Raw genomic sequence first — 24,133 nt, 5'->3', positions numbered from 1 at the left:
TATTCTAGGGAAGAATCCTATAAGTCCAGCACCTGAAAGTAAGGTGATCTTAGAGAGGCTATGGAAAGGTTCTGCTGACAGGCTCATGTAGCCAGAAGCCCAGGGATGCAGGAGGGATGGGTCTGATATAGACAGATATTGCCTCCTAGCTACGGAGACCCTAGTCTAGAACCCGGAGAAGTGGCCATGAAGCCTCCCTGATGTAAGGGGATAAGGACAGAGCCCAGAGCTGACCTTCTGTGATGATATTTGGATTTTTATTTATTGAACTCTGTTATACCCAAAAGGGGTGGACTTAAATTGTGACCTGGATGGAGGGCTGAGCCACAGGAAGAGATGGGTAAACAGAGTACTGTTGGCAGGGCATGCCAGTTGGGGAGGGAGGTGCTACACCACACCTGGTCACAAAGAGGTGTTCCAGCAGTGAGTCTATTCTTCCACGTAGCCACTTTTTCCAATATGCTGAACAATGGAACCAGGACATGCACCAGGCTAAGAACTAAAATGCAATTACACATCAGAGTAGTTAACAGCTTGAACTTAATTATTACTTCTATGCAGTATATATTGTATCTTGTTCTTAATGCTCTACTTAGGATTTTGTTGCTTTATTAAATGTACAATATACATTTATATATAGAAAGAAATGCACTGCAGAAAGGGACCATAAAGATTGACATGACTGATTAATAATGATAATCTGTGTTGTGACTATTTATAATTCTCTTATGTTACCAAAAACAATGCATCTCCCTGCTCTTTTATAACAACTTTTTATGTATTTGAAGATTGTTATTGTGTCTTCTCTTCTCCTCTTCATGCTAAACAAATGGGGGGATGGGGTCTGCCTGCTTTATATGTGGGGTCTGAGAAAGTCAAATCTCCAGGGGTTGAGATTTCCTCTGCTGAGGACTCCCCAAAGTAGGCAGGGGTGAACTGTGTCCTGGCCTTCCCATTGGCCAAGGGTTTCCCACAACTGGGCTTACCTCAGCAGAGGGAATTCCCACTCAGCTGGGGAGGGAGCTTCCTCCAATCCTGCCCTAAAGGCAAGAGCATCAGTCAACCATCTTAGAGTGACCCAGCAGAAGTAAGGACAGGGGCCCTTTTCCTGAAGAAGAGCTGCCAAGTAGCCAGGACAATACTCCAGGGGTGACCCCAGTCTTATGAACCTCCTCCTGTTCTTCTTCCTATCGCACACAATGGTTTATTTTTCTTAAGGACTGAAAGACTTTCAGCTAATGGCAATCTTTGGGCTCAGACCACATGATCTGCTAGGCCCCTTTGTAGTGGGGAAGCGGGGACGTGTCGTTGGCCGCACGGAGGGAAGTCTGGGGGCCGCTGCCGCCTCAGGAAGGCGGGGAAGTTTAGTCGCTCTGCTCTGGGGGCTGTAGATTCGGGACGCTGAGGTGGCTGTCCCCGTTTCCCGCCAGTAGAGGGAGGGACGAGAAAGATGCCAGAGGGAGGAGCCTCCGCCTCCCCCGTAACCACCCGGCTCCTCCTACCCCAGTGCCGCTGAGTAACCTGGTTTCCCGGGTCGGAGTCGGCCCTCCTCCTCCTCCCTTCCCTGAGAGTCAGTGCAGCCGGGGCTCGGGCTAGTTCCCCGGAGCCGCTACTGAAGTAGGAACCGCCTGCCCGCCGCCTCCTCCTCACACGGAGACATGTATCCGGGAGCTGCTGCCGCTGCCTCCTCCTCCCCCTCCCCTGGACCCGGTGAGTCCCCAGCCACCCGCTACTCCCCGGCTCGAGCTGGGTTTGAACGCGTGGGACGGTTGGTGCGTGAGCCACTCCGGCAGCGCGAGTCCCCCGCGAGACGGGGGTGTGGGGAGTGTCTGGGGAGAGCGCGCGAGGTGCCAACCGCCCGGCGCTGAGGGAAAGGGGGCGCGAGGCACTCGCGAGCCTCAGAGCGCGCGTCGGCCCCCCACCCTCAGCCGGGCCTGATGGAGTCTCGGAATGGCCGCGCGGCCCGGCTGAGTGCTGTAGAAGCGGGCGGGGAAGGAGGGGGCAGGCCGCCGCCGTCCCCTCCTCCTCAGGGAGGGATCGAGCGAGCGTGCGTATCCTGAGGCCTCTTTGTGGGCAGGGGTCCCTTCCTCTCTTTGCCGCGGTGGGGGCTGCCCCCGGAGGTAGGGAAGGCTTCGAGTGTAGGCCCTGCGGGAAGCCTGCGGATGCGGGGAGGGGCTGCAAAGCAGCCGCAGGGACTCGGGGGGGGCCTGCTCGCCTCTTTCAGCCGAGAGCTTCGCACGCAGACACTGGGGTGACGAGACACACTGCCCCGTTGCTGCCCCTGCTCAGGACCTCTTACACCAGCCAGAGAGGCCACTGGACTTGCTGGGGGCATGGTGCATGGCAACAGCGGGGCCCTTGTAACCACCGTGGTCGTCGTTGCGTGAATTAGGATGTCCTGTTGCTGCCCCCACTATGTACTGGTGTCACCAGTCAGGACCCTGCTGCTAATCCCAATACATCCTGCTGCCAGTACTGTATGTGCTGGGGTCACTGCGGCTGTCCTATGTCCCATCAGGATCATTGTTGCGCACAGTCACTACTTGGAGCTGCAGTGCTGCCAATATTGGACATGCCATGGTCACCACTAAGGGCACAACCATTAGACATGCTGGCATTGCCATTCAGGATTTTGAAGCTCCAATTGGGTTTATAATATTAGCATGAAGCCCTGCCCTTACTGCTGTGGCAGTTCGGTTTGCTGTTCTGGAGTGGTGAAAGTGAGGAGGAATTCACCAGTTTTGGGGGATGTTGTCATACTATATCATGTGGTGGTGAATAATCTTTCTGTGATGCTGGAACCCATCACGGAGAAGAGAATAGGGAGTAGAGAAGAAATTTATCCAAAACAAGTTCATGTCCCCAAATAAGTTTGTAACCAGCAAGTGAAAGTGCGAGTTTGTGTGCCTGGGTCATAAAAACAAAGAAGAGTAAATATTTGATCAGAGCAGGGACTAGAGCCCAGGTGTTCTCCTTCCCAATTGTGTGTCCTAACCACCAGGCTAGGGTCTGTCTCACTCTCTCCCTGGGCAGTGAATATTTAGTTAATAATACAAAATGGAACAGCTTCAACAGGAGAGAGTGGAAAAAGACCCACCCCAGAATAACTAATAACCTGGTGGTTGGGGCACTCCCTTCGGAAGGAGGAGACTTGAGTTGATGTCTCTGCTCCAGAGTGGGAATTCAAACCTGAGTCTCCAATATCCTAGATTAATGCCCGAAACACTAGGCTATTGGGTATAAAGGAGGCACCGTCACTTCAGTTTTGTGACTGGCTCATAAGCCCCTTTATGAATCTAGTTTAAAAAAGCAAAATGTTCTATTGTGACACTTCTGAAACTTTTTTTCCTATTTTGGAGAAACAGTATGGCAAAACTGATACAAATTCACTAAATGTTTCTGTCAACTAAGATCTGCTTTTGTGGTAGGGAGGTGGTGGGAAGTTTAACAAAATAAATTGCACCTAGCTCTAAATTTTATCTCATAGCAGAGAAGGAGGGTGAAGATCTAGGGGGCAGGGGTTTCTCAATCAGTGAGATGAAAAGCTCTCTTTTAACAAGGGAGTGGGAGCTGTCCTTTTCTTTCTTTTAACCCTTGGAGCTCAGGCCTGTTGTTAGACATACTAGGGAAAATGATTATGCTGTGTGTAGCAGCAGCATCAAACTCAAGATTCTGCTTTTGCTATGTGCTCGTGCTCTGCTACTACAGATACCAGTGCAATTATTTGCACCCTCCCACTTATGCACACTGGGGCCTCTGCTTGCATCCCACTACTGCTGCCAGGTTCATCTCATTCACCCTCAATAAATGTTCAAAGGTCGTGGCTCAGATTTTGTCATTGCTGCCAGGACTACTCAATCCACTTCCTGTTTGACACACCTCCATCACAGTTCTCAATGCTATCTTGCTATTTTTTTAAGTGAATGTATGCTGGGGTTACATTCCCCCCGATTGAGCTAGTTAGTGTATAGTTTGAGTGCATACAGCTGGATCAGAGTTGAGAGGTCTGTTGAACTGCCTGTATATATGTCTGTCACCACTTAAATACTCAAGTATCAGAGGGTTAGCCGTGTTAGTCTGGATCTGTAAAAAGCGGCAAAGAGTCCTGTGGCACCTTATAGACTAACAGAAGTATTGGAGCATAAGCTTTCGTGGGTGAATACCCACCTCATCACCCACGAAAGCTTATGCTCCAATACTTCTGTTAGTCTATAAGATGCCACAAGACTTTTTGTAACATATGACACTGTGCACTTAAACCTCACTGCTGTCAGACTTATCAAACATTGCTGCTGCAATATATGCACACAAGTAGCCACCTCTTTATTCAGATTCCATCACAAACTGGTCTCCACAGTCCACTCAGATCTTGCCATTAGGGTCTCTAGTCCCTTTTGCCAATCTAGTCATTCATTTGCCATAGGGTGTGCTGTTAAATCTCCAGTCCCCTCCTGGACCCAGCATTTAGTTGGTTCTGTGTCTTGCTACTGCTTTTATTGGTACTAAATATGGCAACTTAAATCTAACAGGCTGTTATATGAGGGGGATTGTGCTTAAAAGGGATTTTAGAAGAGAGACAAAATTTGTTTGTACCAATCCTAGCTTTCATCTAAATGTTCTTTGAAAAGGGGTTAGAGACGGTATCTTGATGAGAGGCTTCTCTTTCTGTCCTCATTCTCAAAGTGTTTGTCTTGGATTCACAACTTGGCTGTGACACTTCAATTGAGGGTAGAAAACTTGATGCTTTACTACTTAGTTTTCTCGCAAAAATGTTACTCAAAAATGAAAGTTTCTAGAACACAATAGGACAGGGTTTCTCAAACAGGAGTTGCCGCTTATGTAGGGAAAGCCCCTGGCGGGCCGGACCGGTGTGTTTACTTGCCCCATCCGCAGGTCTGGCCGATTGCGGCTCCCACTGGGTGCGGTTCACTGCTCTGGGCCAATGGGAGCCGCTGGAAGCAGCGTGGGCCCAGGGACATACTGTCCACCGCTTCCAGCAGCTCCAATGGCCCAGAGCAGCAATCCATGGCCAGTGGGAGCCACAGTCGGCTGGACCTGCAGACGGGGCAAGTAAATACACCGGCCCGGTCTGCCAGGGGCTTTCCTTACACAAGCAGCGACCCCTGTTCGAGAAACCCTGCCATAGGAAAAGCCTGTCTTTTTAAAGTTGAATGCACAATCTTTAAATTCTGCAGTCTAGAAGGTCAGGGCAAGCCAAGAGAATATAGTACTATTCGTTAAACTAATGAATCTTTATATTTTGAGTAATTAGTAATAAAAGATGTAGCAAATTTAATCTCTAAACCTTTAAATTACAATGTTTAGGGTGCCCTGATACCTCCTAGAATACTTCAAAGAAAATTCTGTTCAGAAACAATTTCTGTAAATCTTACATTTTATATATAAATTGTTTTGTTTATTTCATTTTAGGACACTTGCTCTTTTTAAACCTGATGTTTATGAAATCTATTCAAAACAGAATTATTGCTTCACATTTAGAATAAGAAAGAACAGATATATTTGAAAATGCATGCTTAGAGTTTGAGAAAAGTTTTTCTAAGTTCTCTTTATTGTGTCATTGGTTCTCTAAGTCTATCAATAAAAACAAAGTTATTGGCCTTTTATTTGGTAAATAACACATCTATAGCAATGCTTGGGAGGGTTGTCACTTTAAGATTCTGTTTTCCTCTGTCAACTTGAAATTAACTTTGAGATCTTTCTTGTATTTACTCATGTAAATTGCTTTTAAAACTGCTCCTCTGTTAGTGTGATTGGTCAGAAGCTGTTCTTGTACTCTAATTCAGAGGGCTTTATTTTAAAAGCTGGCAAATGGAATTTTGAGAAGTTTGAAGTAATTTTGTTGAGAAATTAAATAGCATTAAATGAAAATAGCATGCACTGATTTTTTTTTCTTATCAGTTTTAGTGTAACAGGACTCTTTTTTCCTAAATGTGCTTAAAAATCAGGAACTCATGTCTGTTTTGGTGGAGTTGCCTAGTAGTTTGTTCTTGTTGGGAGACTCCATGTAAATTACAACACCTAATGGCTGACCTGTGCACTAATAGATTTTGTGGCCTCTAAAACTCATTTTTGAGGGGATTGAGTATGTAGAAATGTACACACGTTTGACCTGGTTTTTGGAATTTCAGGCGATTAGGATGTCTATTTTGCCATTATGTGACAATTTTTATACTTGGGGTTTTTTGTATTGGTGATATACTGTGGGAGGATGCTAGTTGTTGTCTGTTCTGAAAGACCATTAGGAACATTTACCTGAGTTGGCACTGGACCATACTATAAGGATCAGTATTGTACTTTAAACTAAGTGGCTTCAACTGTCTTGTCCTTTTTTATATCCACTGCAAAGCTTTCCTTGGTTTAATTCTACAAAACAAAAATAATATGAAACAAACAAACAACCCCCGCCTCCCAAAACCTGTGTTGAGAACTTTAGTATTGCAAGGTTAAGTGCACAGATGACAAAATGTGCATTACACTTTATTTTGTCAGTTTGCGTGAATACATTATGATGTTTCTCCAACTTAAATTTCTTCCTACCGTCTTTGTTACATGCACAGCACATTGTAACTGTTTATACTCTAAGCTCACTGCCATCATGGTTAGTACACCTTTGATTTAGATATCTCATAAATTTCTAAGGTGTATATTTTAATAATTGTCAGCACTAGTAGTATGACTTATCAACCCGCTCTACAGCCTGAAGGGATGAGATAATTACAGCAGTGCAAATTAAGGTGGCCTTGTATATGCAAAAACACTATTCTTGTAAACTTCAAATGTAGTTTGTTACTACTGCTTCTTTTTTCATATAAATGGCATGTAGCTTCTGGCATACAGTTAGTATACACTTAGTATACAGTCAGAGATTATTGTAATGTATACATAAAGGAAGGAAGAGTTAAGCATACACAAGTCAGGAAAGTTCAACCTTAACTGTGCAACCTTAATGTTCTTTTAGAACAGCTTTTATGTGGAATTACATAAGACTTTTTGAGCAAGAGGATAGAAAAAAGGGAAAGCAAGAGAAACTTAACTATTCAGGATTTTGAAGCTCTGCTGGCTTGCAAAAATTTGACAATGTGTATAAATTCCATTATACAGAACTAGTTAGTTGAACATGACAGGCAGTTCTGTCCACACCACTTAGGAGGACTGCAGAAGGGAACCTTTGCTTCCACAGATTCTGCTGGTGCATATGAGCACGGCTCCCTCCCAGGCACTTTAAGTATATACTAGCTCTTCTGAATCCTGTTTCTCCTCACACGTTTTGCAGGGACTGAGTCCATATGTGCGTTCAGTACATGTAAATTAGTCATGCACACATGCAGCCCTCCTGATCTGTGCACTTCCTATGCTTGGTGAAAAATTTGTTCAGATGACCTGAACATGTACAGTAAATGATTTTTCAGAAGTTCATGACTAGTCCAAAAAAAAAATAAAAATTCTAGAGCACTCAAAGATATTTGACAATGAATGCTCTCTGCTTTCCAAGTTTCAGCCTCTATCCAGTAGACTGTAGAACTTGAGCATATTCTCCTTTTTTAGTAATAGGAAGCATTTTTTCTTCTCTTCATTCAAAAATAGCTGAAGATTTTCTGCTTCAATTTTCAGATTAATTTTCTTGGGCTAGAGGCCATACCTAGAAAATGTCAGTCTGAAAAGTTGTAGAAGGTTATGAACCCCTCGAAACAAAAAGGGTTGGAGTTAGAAGCCTTCTTGCAGCTTTTACTCTGGATTCATCACAAGAATATTGTAGTTGCTAAGCAGGTCTCTCTAGTCTGGCATCCTGATTTCAGTAGGGGCCGCTAACTGGTGCTTCAAAGGAAGATATAAATTTCCCATACATTACTCTAAGCAGGGGCATGTAATGGTTGGCTTATATCCTGAAGCAAGGAGGAGGATATTGCCTAGGTTTTTAATCTACCTAGTGTAATTTTGAACGTTCATATAAACGGCTGTTATTTTAAACCCGGTAGTCTGTTTCTCTCAATGTCTTATGTTAGTGAGCATCACAGATTATTCTTTGTGTAAACCACTCTTTTTTCATTTGATTTTAACATCTATTGTATTTTTCCTCTTTGATAGCGGTGCAGTCAGTAAAATTATCAGACTGAGCTTCTCTATATCATTCATTATTTTATATACCTCTATCTTGTCTCTTGTTGTCATCTCTCAATATTTCTAATAGTTATCTAGGGACTAGTCATTTTGGACATAACTGAAATACTAGAAATCCATACTAAACCTAACAAGCATAACCTATCCAGTGGCCTTTCTTCACCATAGCCAAAAGAGAATAATTAACCAGAACAACAACAAAACAAAAAACACACCTATGAGCCCAGATACCAGCCCTCTCCCTTCTCCCCATATACGTGACAGTGAGAAAAACACATGCTTTCTAACAGGAAATCTTTCCAGTATTACCTCAGAGAGAAGTAGTTTCATGCTTCTAATTTTTCTATTTTTGCTATATCCCTTTTGAAATGGAGTGATCAAATCTGAGCACAGTAATCATGGTGAAAGTGAACAATTGATTTAGACAGTGTCATTATAATATCAGTAGTGCTGTCCTCCTAATACAGTGCAACATCTTTGCCTTTTTCACTGCTGCTGCATTTTGAGCAGCTGTTTTCATTGAGCTGTCCACAGTGCTGTCTAGATCTCTTTCCTGAGTCAGTATAATTAGTTTAAAATACATCATTATTTGTGTATTTCAGGTTATTCTTTCTAATCTGCATTAGCTTGCACTCGGGTACATCAAATTTAATCTGTCATAGCACTGCTCAGTTATTTTTGAAGTTCCTCGCAGTCTTCTGTAGACTTGACTAAACCAGGGCTTGAAATATTTAAAATGACTCTTCCTAGCTAGAGGCAGATATGAAAAATGAATGGGGCTCCTACTGGTGGGGTCCATGGTTACGAAGTTCCATGGGAAGAGTCCAACAGCTCCCATCCCTAGATGATGGGAATGAGAGAGTTGGTGGAGTACTTCACTTCTCACAGGTAAAATGAGTACACAAAATGCAGAATAGTACATAATTACATCTTAGATGTTCCACTTGACAGTAATACTGGCAACAACTTGGTTGCCTTAGTTAAATTTAACCTCTTATCTTTTGGGGGTAAGTTTAATACATTAGCTCTTTACCTGTGTAGCCTAGTTCAGACCCTCATTATTAAATAGTCTAAAAATTCCATACAGGAGTTAAGCATATGCTTTTCAGATTCTTACACATGGTAACTTATGTACTTATGATAAGGACATAGCATTTTTGGGGGGTTTTTGTGCTATTTTTAACCTCTAACTTTGACTATTGTGAAGGCCCTGTGATCGATATAGATACCTTTTCTTTTTTTAAGGTATATAATTTACCATAGAATCCACCCCTTGCTCCAGAATCTAAGCTTTGATTTAAAAGAAAAAATAGGCTGGTCTACACTGAAAAGCTACATCTAGATGGCTCTCTCTCTTAGGGGTGTGAAAAATCCACGCCCTGAGCAGAGGTGATGTGGGGTCATGTGTCCCTAGTCTTCCAGATTTCTGCAAGCTCTGAGCCTCCCTTGCAGGGCTCAGAGTGAACTGACCCTATAAGCCCCACGAAGAGCCCATTGCTGCAATGGCCAGGTGCCACATGAAATGCTAGTGGAGCTAGATGCACCCAGTGCTGCTCCCCCTCCTGCTCCCAGCCCTTCACCATAGCTCAGAGGACAGCTTCTGGCCTTGCTGTGCTCGGCCTGCCAGGAGGGAAGGGGACTCTGACCTTCTCATGCTGCACCCTCCTGTCCCTCCCCAGCATGTTTCCCGCTCGCTTCGCCCTTCTCCCTAGTGCTCAGGCAGGGAGCAAAGGAGGTGGGACAGAGCACTTATCCTGCCAGGTGAGGGTGGCCACTCTAGGTTGTTGCCTTTGTGCAGCATGGCAGCTGCCTCTGAGAGCCTGAGTGGGAAGGTGGTGGTGGGGGCCTGCGTGTTAGGTAATCCTGGCAGGGCGGGGAAAGCATGGCAGCCCTGTGCTGGGCACAGGAGTGTGTTGGTGGAGTGGGGTGGGTGGGTCGCAGTGAAAGGTGCTGTGAGCAGGTTTCCTGTGGTCAGCCCAAGTTAGAGGCGTTGTCTGCATGCCTCCCCCCAGTGAGGTGTCTGCAAGGGCGCGGGAGAAACTTTGTTGCTGTGAGTTTCCTGGCACAGGCATGTGTTCCCCGCTCCCGTTGCCCCAGGATCCAGTGGAATCAGCTGCCTTGGCTGAGGGAGATGGAGCTGGAAGGTGATGCCTGAGCTGGTCCTCTGCCCCCCGAACTTTTAAATTGTGCCCCCCCCACCAACTCTCAATGGTTCTGTGTCACTGCTGCCCCCGAGAGATGAATTCCTCCATCTGCCTAGCTCTGTGGTTCTCAAACTTTTGTACTGGTGACCCCTTTAACATAGCAAGCCTCTGTGTGCGACCATCCTCACCCCCCCTTATAAATTAAATACACTTTTATATATTTAACACCATTATAAATACTGGAGGCAAAGCAGGGTTTGGGGATGGGGACTGACAGCTTGCTTCCCCCCAAGTAATAACTTCATGACCTCCTGAGGGGTCCCGACCCCCAGTTTGAGAACCCCTGATCTAGCTTCTGCCTCTCAGGGAGGAGATGGATTACCCACAGTAAGGGGAGAACCCCTTCTATCACAGTAGTAAGCGATTACACTGAGGCCATGTCTACACTACAAAATTATGTGGACCTAACTTATGTTGGCATGCAGCCAGTGCAGTTATTAAATTGCTTGTGTGTGCACATACATGGCTCTTTGTGTTTGTCAGTGCACATCTCACCAGGAGCGCTTGTATTGTCGGTGTGGGGCATTGTGGGATGGCTCCTGAAAGTCAGTAACAGTCAACGTAAGCAATGCAGTGCCTACACTGTCACTGCATGTACCTAATTTAATCAGCTATGACTGAACCACTCAGGGAGGTGGTGTTTCTAAATCAGCAAAGAGAGGCACTTATACTGGCGGGATCCAAATTTAAGTGAAGACACTTCCACAGCTATGTTAACACAAGGCAGTTTACGTCAATCTAATCCTGTAGTGTAGACCAGGCCTGAAGATCTACAGCAGTGCAGCTGCAGTGGTGCTACTGAAGCATTGTAAGCATAGACATAGTCATCTTCTAGTCCTTAAGCTCACCCTTTCAAATATTCAATTGTTAATCTTGTGGTGGTTTCCTGAGACCAGGTCAACCCAATTGTGCTGCTCAGAAGTGTGAAAAATCCACACCCCTGAGTGTCATAGTAAGCCAACCTAACCTCTGGTTGGCTTATGGGTTGGCTTACCGACTTGCTTGTGAGAAATAAGTGTATGATTAGTGTTAGTTGCATACAAAGAATAAAAGAGAGGATAGACCTAGCCCTAGCACTAGATAACACGTCTTGGGAAGGTGGATTAACTACAGTGATGGGAGGGGTTGTCCTGTCAATGTAGTTAGTGTCTACACTGAAGCACTAAAGCAGTACACCTGCAGTGTTTCTAGTGAAATCACAGCCTGAGTCTGAAGCTATGTCTACACTAGCACTTTTGTTGGTGTAACTTATGTTGCTCAGGGATGTGAAAAAACACAGCTGACTGACATAAGTTACACTGACAGGAGCACCAGTGTGGACAGTGATATGTTGGCAGAAGATGCTCCCGCTGTCATAGCTACTGCCACTTGTTAGAGGCGATTTAATTATAGTGATGGGAAAGCTCTCTCCTGTCAGCATAGAGCACCTATACAGGAGGTTTTACAACAGGGCAGATGCATGGATACAGCTGTGCCTCTGTAAGGTCTCTAGCGTAGACATAGCCTTAAACATCCTGAAACAATAGCTTTGAAAGATCTTAACTACCCCTGTTTATCTCAGTGGATTGTGACTTGTGAAACCTCATGATGATTTCAATGTTAGCATAGGTATTTTCCTACTGATGATTTTTGCAGAAGCATTTTCTAATGTGTGTACGTTCAGTTAGGTGCATGGAGTATCTAGGAGCAGAGTAAAATACATTGGATTATTCATTTAATAATTCTAGTCAATCAGTACAGTATTCTCTTTTTTTTTATTAAAGTAAAAACACAGCTTATGAATTTACCTGAAGCTGCTGCAGAAATTCCAGTGTCTTGTGTTGAAATGTGTGACAGAAAAAGCAGGGCTTTGGAGCAGAACAGCTCCGGAGCAGTGGAGCTGCAGGTTTTTGCCTGGAACTGTAGCAGAGCCGGAGCACAGGTCCAAAGCCCTGGAAAATAGGGGCTCTCCCACAAAATGTAGGTGCAGACCATACTGTAGAGTATTCAGGTCCTTGAATATAGACACTTCAGGAAATTGTAAAAAAGGGTAGTTCAAGCACGCTTTTTCTTCTTTTATTCATTATATGCAACTAACACTAATCACACACTTTTTTCTTCTCAAGCAAGTCTGCCTTACTGAGATATAGCTATAAACAGCTCAGGAGAATATAGAGCTGTGTTACACAAAATGGTACTGGGGAAAATACTCCAACTGCCACCCCCCCAAAGTTAGGTGAAGTATTTCAAGGCCAAAACTAAATAAACTGAATTTGCTTTTAAGATCAAACACTACAGTATCTAACCATATTGAAATGTCCCATTTATCTGTTAGTTTAGAGTAAAATGTTCAAAATTGCCTAAGTGACTTAGGAGTCTGAACAGTATGAAGAGTCAATAGGACTTTGGCACTCTTGAACATTTTAAGTTCCATTTTCATAACTGACACTAGGATCCTAAGTCCCACTGATGTTTTGTATCACTTGGGAACATTGGAAATTTTTATGTTTAATCTTTTACAGAAGCTGTCTGTTTTGCTTAACATAATAAGCTTCCTTTTAACAGTGTTTCTGTTGTGCAGATACCTAATTTTATAAATGTATCTAAATATCAGGAAACAAAATGTATAATTATGTGTTTAATGTAAATATGTGAAATGTAATAGAGTGTAATAACAATGTTGTAAGGAGACAGGTCTTTCAGCTTGATAAACAGAGTGCTGATATATGAGTGGTCGTCTTAGCATATGCGCAATGTGCCTCAGGTGGCACGTGACCTGGATTCATCAACAAATTTGGTCTGCTGATTGGTATATTGGCAATTAAGCTCCAATAGTTTTAACAGGTTTGTTTAGTGAATTATAGGGTCTAATATTTAGAGAAAACTAAAACAGAAAATAAATTCTGTTTATAAGCCAAACTTTGCCTTCACCTATATATGTGCAACTCCTGTTAACTTTAATAGGAATTACACACACACATCTGAAGGCAGAATTTGGTCCTGTAATTAAAACCTTATTCATTTTTCTTTATATTACTTCCTTGATAAATGATGTTGGGTAACATAATGCTACTTGATAAATATGACTAGTAATTTCAGGATAAAACTTTTAAAACTATCATTTTGTTCCAATCTGTTAAGGAAAAAGCAAGCTCTCTTACAGGCATGTGTCATAACATTTTTTCCCAGATCTGGACCTTAGCGTCCAAAATGTGGGTGTTAGCATGAAAACCTCCAAGCTTAGTTACCAGCTTTGACCTGATAACACTGCCACCAGCCAGGGATTTATACAGTGCCTAGCTCACTGTGGTCTCCCCAAAACCTTCCCTGGGGGACCCCAAGACTCAGATTCCTTGAGTCTCACAACAAAGGGGAATAAACCATTTCCCTTTCCCCTCCTCCCCTCCAGGTGTTCCCTCCCTGGGTTCCTGGAGAGATATACAGAAGCAAGCTCCGTGAATCTAAACAGAGGGATTCCACCCTCCCTGTTTCCAGTCCTGGAAAACAGAAGTACCGAGAGAGCTAATCTCTTTTCCCCCTCACCCAGAGGGTATGCAAAGTCAGGCTTAGTAAATCTAACACAAAGAGATTTTCCCCCTGACTTCTTCCTCCCACCAATTCCCTGGTGAGCTGCAGACTCAATTCCCTGGAGTCCCCACTAAAGAAAAACTCCAACAGGTCTTAAAAGAAAGCTTTATATAAAAAGAAAGAAAAGGACATAAAAATGGTCTCTCTGTATTAAGGTGACAAATACAGGGTCATTTGCTTAAAAGAAAAAAATGAATAACCAGCCTTATCCAAAAAGAATACAATTTAAACATTCCAGCAACTACACACATGTAAATACAAAAGAAAACAATATAAACCTATTGTCTTACTATCATTGTACTTACAACTTGGTAACAGAAGATTAGAAAGCCAGGAGACAGAAAGATCACTCTCAGAGCCGAGAGGGTAGAGACACAGAACAAAGAACTCACACACAAACTTCCCTCCACCCAGATTTGAAAAAGTCTTGTTTCCTGATTGGTTCTCTGGTCAGGTGTTTCAGGTTACTGGTGTTACCCCTTTACAGGTAAAAGAACATTAACCCCTTGCTATCTGTTTATGACAGCATGTTTTGAAAACTTTGGGCTTGTCTACGTTGGAAGCTATACTAGTATCATTAAACTGTGGGAGTTGTACCAGAATAATTCCCATGTACCCTTTTTTTATATTGCAATAAGTGTGTCCACATAAGGAGTTATACCAATATAGCTATAATACTTAACATTTTATCCTACCTTTTATTGGTAACACTTTCAATCTAGACAAGCCCTATAGTACAGAGAAAGTAGAAGTGTAATTATCTTGGAGATGTTGACCAATACTTATTACTTGTAATTGAACTTTGATTTAGTGATAAACTTAGGACATTTTTGTGCCAAAAGTACAGTATTGTAAATAGAAACTTCGTTGCTCTCTGGCTTCAATAACTTATCTGCTTGGTATAACAGGAAATTCTGTGACTAAATTTATGTCAGACATATAATCTCTGCAAACCTAGTGGTGAAATAATTAATTGGAGCCTTCTCAGTATGCATCTAAAACAAATACAAGGACATATGCTTTTGTGTGCTAGATATGCTATAAAAGGAATAAAACAATATTTTAGTTTGTAGATAATTTGTTCTGTCCTCCAAATTGTGATGGATGGGATGGGTTTGGAAGGAAGTGAGAGTAAATTTATGCCAAAGGCACACCCATGCAGTGGGAGTGGATCAGTACAAGTACCTGTCTGATTATATTTACAAATTGCAGTGTCATGTAGTTGAAACTACATATGTGTGGTATCTACCAATGTTGTTTTTAACAGAAATAGTTAGTAGTTCCAGCTGTTGCCAGGTAGAGCCATGTTTAAAATTGGTATACTTGAGAAGATGGCTATGAGACCAGTGTAAACTCCTACAGTTATATTGGCATAGAACACTGTTTTGGCTGCCTGATTTAGACAGGGCCACAATGTTAAGCTTGTCTCTAAGCCAGGTGCTTAGACTAGAGCAAGAGTCACAAACTAGAATGCCACATGTGGTCCAGTTGTTATAAACTGGCTTATAAGGATGCAGTGCTTAGTGTTGTGAGGTGAGAGCAAGAAGTGCCATTATAGCTGGTAATGTCACAGATAGGATATTATATTAGTAAGGGTATGTCTATGCTTAACCTGGGTGATTAAGATCTAGGTCTGAGCGCTTGGGTTGGTCCAGCCTGAGTGCAAGTGTTCCTGCAGCAAAGCTCTTCCCCATTTATTTGCCTTCACTGTGTCTACCCTCATCAGCGTGTGCCTGCGTGCATGGTTCTTTGTGCTGAGATGCTTTGGGATGTTTTTCCCAGTCAGTTATGTCAGCTGCTGGAGAGCTTATCTGCCCCTTGGGGGGGGGGGGAGCAGGAGGGAGTGGGAAAGGACATTGGAGCTCTATGAGTACTTGAGTGATCTTGCCTGCATCCTCACTGCAAATGGGTTGCAGCCTGAGCTAAGGCACAGCTTGAGCTTTAACCCGTGCCTCTAGCCATAAACAAATATAAACTTGAAGGAATCTGATTAAGCTAAACTGAAATAAGAGTTCACATAGGGTTCCATGGTTTAACTAAATCAGTTTAGAAAATAATTTAACTTAAACTGATGCAACTTTATCATGTAGATAAATGAGACCTTAAGAATGTACGAATTACCTACTGGATCAATATTCTCTCTCTAACAGTGACCAGCAGCAGAAGACTCCGGGGAGGGTGTGCACAAGAAACTGTGCTGTAGGTGGATATGGGATAACTTGTCTTTGTATCCCTTCAAAAACTTGTTTTGGTGTTAGCAGTTACTATTATAACTCTGGGTATTCTTATTATCCATATAAATGTTCAGTCTCTGTATGAATCTTGCTAAATTCTTGGCCTCACTGATATCCTCTGGTATTGAATTCCACAGTCTCATTATGTGTTGTGTGAAAATAAATTTTTGTTATCAATTCTGAATTTGCTGCTATTAAGTTCCAGTGAATGCTCCCTTATTCTTCTATCATGAGACAGGAGGATATAGAAGCTAATGTATACCACTTATTTTGTATACATTTTAAACTCTTGGAGGTTGAAGAAACATGAGATTTCAGACAGCTTAGAGGAAGACAGTTGAGCTGTTGGAACAGTCCATAGGTGGTTTGGGAGGATTGTGTAACATTATTCTGATCTCCTCTGATTATAGTGACTTCAAAGCAGCCTCTCTGCTGGCTTTGTTCTCATAATTACCATGGTTTATGGGTGGGTGGTGATGCAGAATGGCTAAGATGGTTTGCCTTCAGCTTAGACTTAACATGGTCAAAACTGGTCTCTTCTTTTTCCTTCACAAGCTTCTCCCTAACCATTGATGGCACCACCATCTTCTGAAGTGTTAATATGCACAACGTGAATGTCCTGTTTGATTCTGCCCTCTTTCTGGACACTCACATCTAGGCCGTATTCAAGTCTTGCCACTTCCTCTGTCATAACACTTCTAAGATCATACCTTTTTACCTTGGACAACACAATTAAAAGGTAACCCAAAGCCTGATCTCCCATTTTGGTTACTGCAGTTTCTTCTCTAGCGTTGTAAACAACCACTTTGCTTCCCTAGCGTTGTAAACAACCACTTTGCTTCCCTAGTTTCCATTCAGAATGCTGCAGCAATCATCTCTTAGGCTATTGCTCTCACCACTTCACCCTACTGGAAATCCCTTCACTGACTATATTGAATACAAGCTCCTTGTCCAGTCTTTTTTTTTTTTTTTTTTTTTTTTTTAAAGGGAATTCATAACCTCTCCACTTTATCCCCAACCCATCTATTCTCTTAACTTATTGCATCAGCCAGCCCTCTCATTCTGCCAGTGGTGCCAGGGCTTGTCACTTGTTTTCTTGCGTCTCCTACAAGCAATTTATGGTTTCTTCCATGCTGCTACTCACATTTGGGTTGCCTTCCCCATACTAGTCCCTAAAGCCACTGTTGTTTCTTATAGCCATCGTTTCTTGTAGTAAATTAAATTGCAGAAGATACTGTCCAATTTAGTCAGTGCGTTGTCTATTATAAAGGGGATCCAGTCCTGATTGGGGCCTTCAATTGCTACTTTAATATTAAAAAAAAAAAAAAAAAAGGAATAGCAGAATCTCATCAATGTTTGCATACTGAACTTTTCAAGTGCTGTATCCTGGTGCTATACCAGAAGTGACTTGCACACCCGGACTGAAGTATATTTAGTATGTTGATGAAACCCAGTTCCACACTTGGGTTACAACAGACCTGGATGGTAAAGAGGAACAAGTATTCCAGTGCTTTATAAAATTGGAGTGTGATGATGGTGAGCTGGCTGAGGCTAAATCCAGATAAGACTGAAGTGATGTCAGGGGCACCAACTGGAGGAGCTTGAAAGTGTAGCAAATGGACAACCAACCTAATTCTCAATTACTGAGGGACAATCTCCACTCATTGATATACTTTGCTTTCCACAACCAAATTGCTATGCGACTTTTCATGAGTGCTGAACCCAATTATTCAGATTCTGATATCTAAATTGTATTGTTAAATCTATTCACCTACATTTGGGTTATTGCTGATTATGTACTCTATGTATCATATGACTTTTAAAAACAAACTTTGTATTTGTGGATAATCTAAGCCCTATACCCAGATGTACAGACACTCTTTTGCTCAACCTATGTGTTTTATAATTTTTTTAACATTAGCTTTAATTTTTTTAAAACTGTACCTGTAGTTGAGGGAGCACATCCATCATTTCTGACTCAGATTTACAATCTTGGAGTTTTCTTAGACTTGTGGCTACTTTTTAGAAGATCAGATAGCAGCTGTGACCATATCTGGACATGTTCTCCTATGTCTGGCTCAGTGTGTGACCAATGTAAATCTTTCACGTATTCATCTCAAGATTAGATTTCTGTAATATGTTGTATGAGAGGGTACATCAGGGGTCGGCAACCTTTCAGAAGTGTTGTGCCAAGTCTTCATTTATTCACTCTGATTTAAGGTTTTGCGTGCCGGTAATACATTTTAATGTTTTTAGAAGGTCTTTCTATAAGTCTATAATGTACAACTAAACTATTGCTGTATGTAAAGTAAATAAGATTTTTAAAATGTTAAAGAAGCTTCATTTCATTTAAAATTAAATTAAAATGCAGAGCCCCCCCAGACCAGTGGCCAGGACCAGGGCAGTGTGAGTGCCACTGAAAATCAGCTCGCGTGCCACAGGCTGCCTACCCCTAGGCTGCATACTGGGACAATCAGAAGATCAGTGCTCAAAGTTGCACTGAGTTCCATTAAGTTTAAGGGTGGACTTCAAGGTGCTGGTCTTAGCCCATAAAGCCCTAAATGATTTGGGACCTGGCCACTTGAGTCCTCTTGCTGTATTGTCACAACTGAGGTCAGTGGAGATGCATGAACTGGAGCTCACTTGATACCAGATAGTATTATAGTAGTGCCTAGAGTTCTGGCTAGGTCCCAGAGAAATTCAGCAGGTAGAGAACAAGAAAATTAATAATACTGAAAATAGGGGAAAATTTATCATAGAATAATTATCACAATAAAGAATACAGTTTTATCCTGTACTGAAAATATTCTATTATAGAAGGTTCTTTTTACTGCCTCTGTACAGCGATGTAGAAAACCACAACATTATCTCTTGAAAACATCGTTACATATGAGTGGGTTTCCTGTAAACTAAAGACATACCCACAACTGCTTTCACTATCTAAAAAGATTCAATACAACATATTAAAAGTGTAGAGCTTTATTTGAAGTTAGGAAATTCAGAGTTAAAAACTGATTATATTTTAACTATAATTCACCTTGCCCTTGCACAAGGCTCTTTCAATTAGGAAGGCAGGTATTACATTTGATGCATCTCTAACAAAGGGATCCTTTTGTGGATTTAATCACCACCTAAAGTAATTTTAAGTGTTTTTGACATTATGTGAGTGGGGAAGACCTAGAAACTCAACATTCTTTTGGACCCTATTCTTCTATAATGTAGAAAAGACAATTACAGGGAAAGAGTGGAAAATAAGCTTAAAAACACTGAAAAGTCTGCTCTCCTATATTCTGTAACTAAACTATTATTGTCTGTAAAGTAAATAATAGTGCAGTGAGGTGAGTGGGGCTGGTGGCTGGTATCCCAGGCCAGCAGCAGGCTGAGTGGAGCTGGTGGCCGGAACCCTGAATGGCGTGGGGCTGGTGGCCGGAACCCTGAATGGCGTGGGGCCGGCGGCCGGAACCCGAGCCGGCAGTGGGCTGAGCGGGGCCGGCGGCCGGAACCCGGAGTAGCTCATCAGGTGGCCGGTCTGGGGTTCCATCAGCCAGGGTGCTGGCTGCCAGCCCCGCTCAGCCCGCTGACGGTTGAGGATTCTGTTCATCCATAGACTCAGACTCAAAGATTCTAGGGTCAGAAGGGACCAATGTGATCATCTAGTCCAACCTCCTGCACAAAGCAGGCCACAGAACCCTACCCATCCACTTCTATAACAACCCCCTAACCTATGTCTGAGTTATTGAAGTCTTCAAATTGTAGTTTGAAGACCTCAAGCTGCAGAGAATCCAACAGCAAGTGACCCATGTCCCACGCTAAGAGGAAGGTGAAAAACCTCCAGGGCCTCTGCCAATCTGCCCTGGAGGAAAATTCCTTCCCGACCCCAAATATGGCGATCAGCTAAACCCTGAGCATGTGGGCAAGACTCACCAGCCACCACTCAGAAAAGAATTCTCTGCAGTAACTCAGATCCCATCCCATCACCGACCACTGGGCATACTTATCTGCTGATAATCAAAGATCATTTGCCAAAATTAGGCTATCCCATCAAACCATCCCTTCTGTAAACTTATCAAGCTTAGTCTTAAAGCCAGATATGTCTTTTGCCCCCACTACTCCCCTTGGAAGGCTGTTCCAGAACTTCACTCCTCTAATGGTTAGAAACCTTCGTCTAATTTCAAGTCTAAACTTCCTAGTGTCCAGTTTATACCCATTTGTTCTTGTATCTACATTGGTACTAAGCTTAAATAATTCCTCTCCCTCCCTAATATTAATCCCTCTGATATATTTATAAAGAGCAAGCATATCCCCGCTCAGCCTTCTTTTGGCTAGACTAAACAAGCCAAGCTCTTTGAGTCTCCTTTCATATGACAGGTTTTCCATTCCTCGGATCATCCTAGTAGCCCGTCTCTGAACCTGTTCCAGTTTGAATTAATCCTTCTTAAACATGGGAGACCAGAACTGCACACAGTATTCCAGGTAGGATCTCATCAGCGCCTTATATAACGGTACTAACACCTCCTTATCTTTGCTGGAAATACTTCGCCTGATGCATCCTAAAACCGCATTAGCTTTTTTAACGGCCATATCACATTGGCGGCTCATAGTCATCCTGTGATCAACCAGTACCCCAAGGTCCTTTTCCTCCTCTGTTGCTTCCAATTGATGTGTCCCCAGTGTATATCTAAAGTTCTTATTATTAATCCCTAAGTGGATGACCTTGCACTTTTCACTATTAAATTTCATCCTATTACTATTACTCCAGTTTACAAGGTCATCCAGATCTTCCTGTATGATATCCCGGTCCTTCTCCATGTTAGCAATACCCCCCAGCTTCGTGTCATCCGCAAACTTTATTAGCACATTCCCGCTTTTTGTGCCAAGGTCAGTAATAAAAAAGTTAAATAAGATTGGTCCCAAAACCGATCCTTGAGGAACTCCACTAGTAACCTCCTTCCAGCCTGACAGTTCACCCTTCAGTATGACCCGTTGGAGTCTCCCCTTTAACCAGTTCCTTATCCACTTTTCAATTTTCATATTGATCCCCATCTTTTCCAATTTGACTACTAATTCCGCATGTGGAACTGTGTCAAATGCCTTACTGAAATCGAGGTAAATTAGGTCTACCACATTTCCCTTGTCTAAATAATCTGTCACCTTCTCAAAGAAGGAGATCAGGTTGGTTTGGCACGATCTACCTTTAGTAAAACCATGTTGTAGTTTGTCCCAATTACCATTGACCTCAATGTCCTTAACTACTTTCTCCTTCAAAATTTTTTCCAAGACCTTACATACTACAGATGTCAAACTAACAGGCCTATAGTTACTCAGATCACTTTTTTCCCTTTCTTAAAAATAGGAACTACGTTAGCAACTCTCCGGTCGTACGGTACAACCCCTGAGTTTACCGAGTCATTAAAAATTCTCGCTAACGGGCTTGCAATTTCATGCGCCAGTTCCTTTAATATTCTCGGATGAAGATTGTCTGGGCCCTCCAATTTTGTCCCATTAAGCTGTTCAAGTATGGCTTCTACCTCAGATGTGGTAATATCCACCTCCATATCCTCATTCCTGTTTGTCATCCTTCCATTACCCCTCAGCTCCTCATTAGCCTTATTAAAGACTGAGGCAAAGTACTTATTTACATATTGGGCCATGCCTAGGTTATCCTTAACCTCCTTTCCATCCTCAGTGTTTAGCGGTCCCACTTCTTCTTTCTTTGTTTCATTTATATGGCTATAGAACCTTTTACTGTTGGTTTTAATTCCCTTTGCAAGGTTCAACTCTACTTGGCTTTTAGCCTTTCTCACTTTATCCCTACATGTTCTGACCTCACTAAGGTAGCTTTCCTTGCTAATCCCACCCTTCTTCCACTCCTTGTAGGCTTTCTGCTTTTTCTTAATCACCTCTCTGAGATGCTTGCTCATCCAGCTTGGTCTACAACTCCTGTCTATGTTTTTTTTCCCCTTTCTTGGGATGCAGGCTTGTGATAGTTTCTGCAGCTTCAACTTAAAGTAATTCCAGGCCTCCTCCGCATTTAGATCCACAAGTTCTTCAGTCCAATCCACTTCCCTAACTAATTTCCTTAATTCTTTAAAGTTAGCCCCTTTGAAATCAAAAACCCTAGTCCCAGATCTATTTTTGTTTATCCTTCCATCTAGTTTGAACTGAATTAGCTCATGATCACTTGAACCAAGGTTGTCCCCTACAACCATTTCTTCTATGAAGTCCTCACTACTCACCAAAACCAAATCTAAAATGGCATCCCCTCTTGTTGGTTCTTCAACTACTTGGTGAAGGAATCTATCAGCTATCACATCCAGAAAAATCTGAGCCCTATTATTCTTGCTAGCACTTGTCCTCCAGTCTATATCTGGGAAGTTAGTCTCCCATGATCACACATTTCCCATTAGTGTTTACTTCATTAAAAACATTAAAGAGGTCTCTATCCGTATCCAAATCAGATCCCGGTGGTCTGTAGCACACCCCAAGCACTATCTCAGGGGTAGCTTTCTTTCCCAGTGTGATTTTTGCCCAGACAGACTCTGTCTTGTCCATTCCATCACTTCTTATTTCTTTACAGTTAACCTCCTCATTGATGTACAATGCTACTCCACCACCTTTGCCTTTATTTCTGTCTTTCCTATACAGCACATAGCCTTCAATACCCGTACTCCAGTCATGACTACTATTCCACCATGATTCTGTTATCCCTATAATATCCCGTTTCACTTCCTGCACCAGTAGCTCTAGTTCCTCTATTTTGTTCCCTAGGCTCCTCGCATTAGTGTACAGACATCTTAATTTTTGCCGTTTGGCTTCACTCACATTCTTTACCCTGTTAGGCACAGACATTCTACCACCAGCATCACCTGTTAGTCTGCTATCTACACTACCCTTCCTCCTTATGCCAATTCTTCTGTCCACGGCTGTATCCTCTCTTGCTTTGTTTACTTCCCTCTCAAGGTTAAATTCCGGCGTGGAGATCTCCCAGACATCTCCCAACCATCTCTCCCAAATTTCTAGTTTAAAGCTCTCTTAATCAGGTCGGCGAGCCTCCATCCTAGAAGTCTGTTTCCCTCCTTACTCAGGTGAAATCCATCCCGAGAGAACAGTCTTCTGTCCGTAAATGCTTCCCAATGGCCATACATCCCAAAGCCCTCCTTATAGCACCACTATCTTGTTACACCTTTGTTGCCCTTCTCTAGGAACCGGCAGAATCTCACTGAAGATCACCTGAGCCTCGATTTCCTTAAGCGTCTTCCCCAGTCTGGCATAGTCTCCCTTGATACATTCCAGAGAGTATCTAGCCGTATCATTCGTTTCCACATGAAGGACAATCAACGGATTTTTCCATGCTCCCGCTAGGATTCTTTTCAGCCTCAGGTCCACATCCTGTATCTTAGCACCCGGCAGACAGCGCACCCTTCTGTTTTCCGAATCAGCTCTAGTTACAGGCCTGTCTATTCTTCTCAGTAAGGAGTCTCCAATCACGTAGACCTGCCTTTTCCTGGTGACAATGTGATTCTCCGGTCTATCCCCCGCACCCACTGGCTGCAAGTCCTCTCGATTCCTATTCCCCCTTGCAATCCTCCTGGGGCTCATATTTGGTGTTGCCTCCATTGACTGCTCCCCTCCTCTTGTAGGACTATCAGCTCTTCTCTTTTTCATTGCCCTCTCTCCTTCAGCTGCCACCTACTGTGCCCCTTCTTCATTTTCCAACTCTGCAAACCTGTTCCTGAGTTCTATTTCTCCTTCACTGGCCCATCTTTTCCTCTGCCTGGTTCTCTTAGTCACATGCTTCCACTGTCCACTTTCCTCCCCCAGCAGTCTCTCCTCTGAATTCTTTCGTCTTGCTTCCATCTGCACATCTGAGCTTATCCCTTCAGCCCCCTCGTGTCTGTGCTCCATCATCTGCTCAAACCCCCTCCTAAACTCAACCAGAGTTTGCACCTGCATCTCCAGTCCTCGGATCATTTCTTCCACCAGCTCTAT

The 24,133-nt window shown here is 42.9% G+C and overlaps 1 protein-coding gene across 4 annotated transcripts in view; it reads left to right on the top strand.

Annotated features, from left to right (window-relative positions):
• The first annotated feature begins 1,508 nt into the window (after positions 1-1,508).
• AGO2 (argonaute RISC catalytic component 2) overlaps positions 1,509-24,133 on the top strand; it is a 139,622-nt gene continuing 116,997 nt past the window's right edge. For 3 of the 4 annotated variants that reach the window (XM_030546406.1, XM_030546405.1, XM_030546409.1), the window contains exon 1: positions 1,509-1,710. In XM_030546406.1, coding sequence (XP_030402266.1) covers positions 1,659-1,710 — 52 coding nt within the window. In that variant the 5' untranslated portion in view covers positions 1,509-1,658. Of the gene's footprint in view, positions 1,711-10,677; positions 10,700-24,133 lie in introns of those variants that run through there. The other variant, XM_030546408.1, reaches the window with a different exon arrangement.

The sequence above is a fragment of the Gopherus evgoodei genome, unplaced genomic scaffold (assembly GCF_007399415.2).
Source record: "Gopherus evgoodei ecotype Sinaloan lineage unplaced genomic scaffold, rGopEvg1_v1.p scaffold_44_arrow_ctg1, whole genome shotgun sequence".
NCBI lineage: Eukaryota > Metazoa > Chordata > Testudines > Testudinidae > Gopherus > Gopherus evgoodei.
The sequence above is the reverse complement of the archived record's forward strand: the minus strand, read 5'-3'. Positions and strand labels throughout refer to the sequence as shown.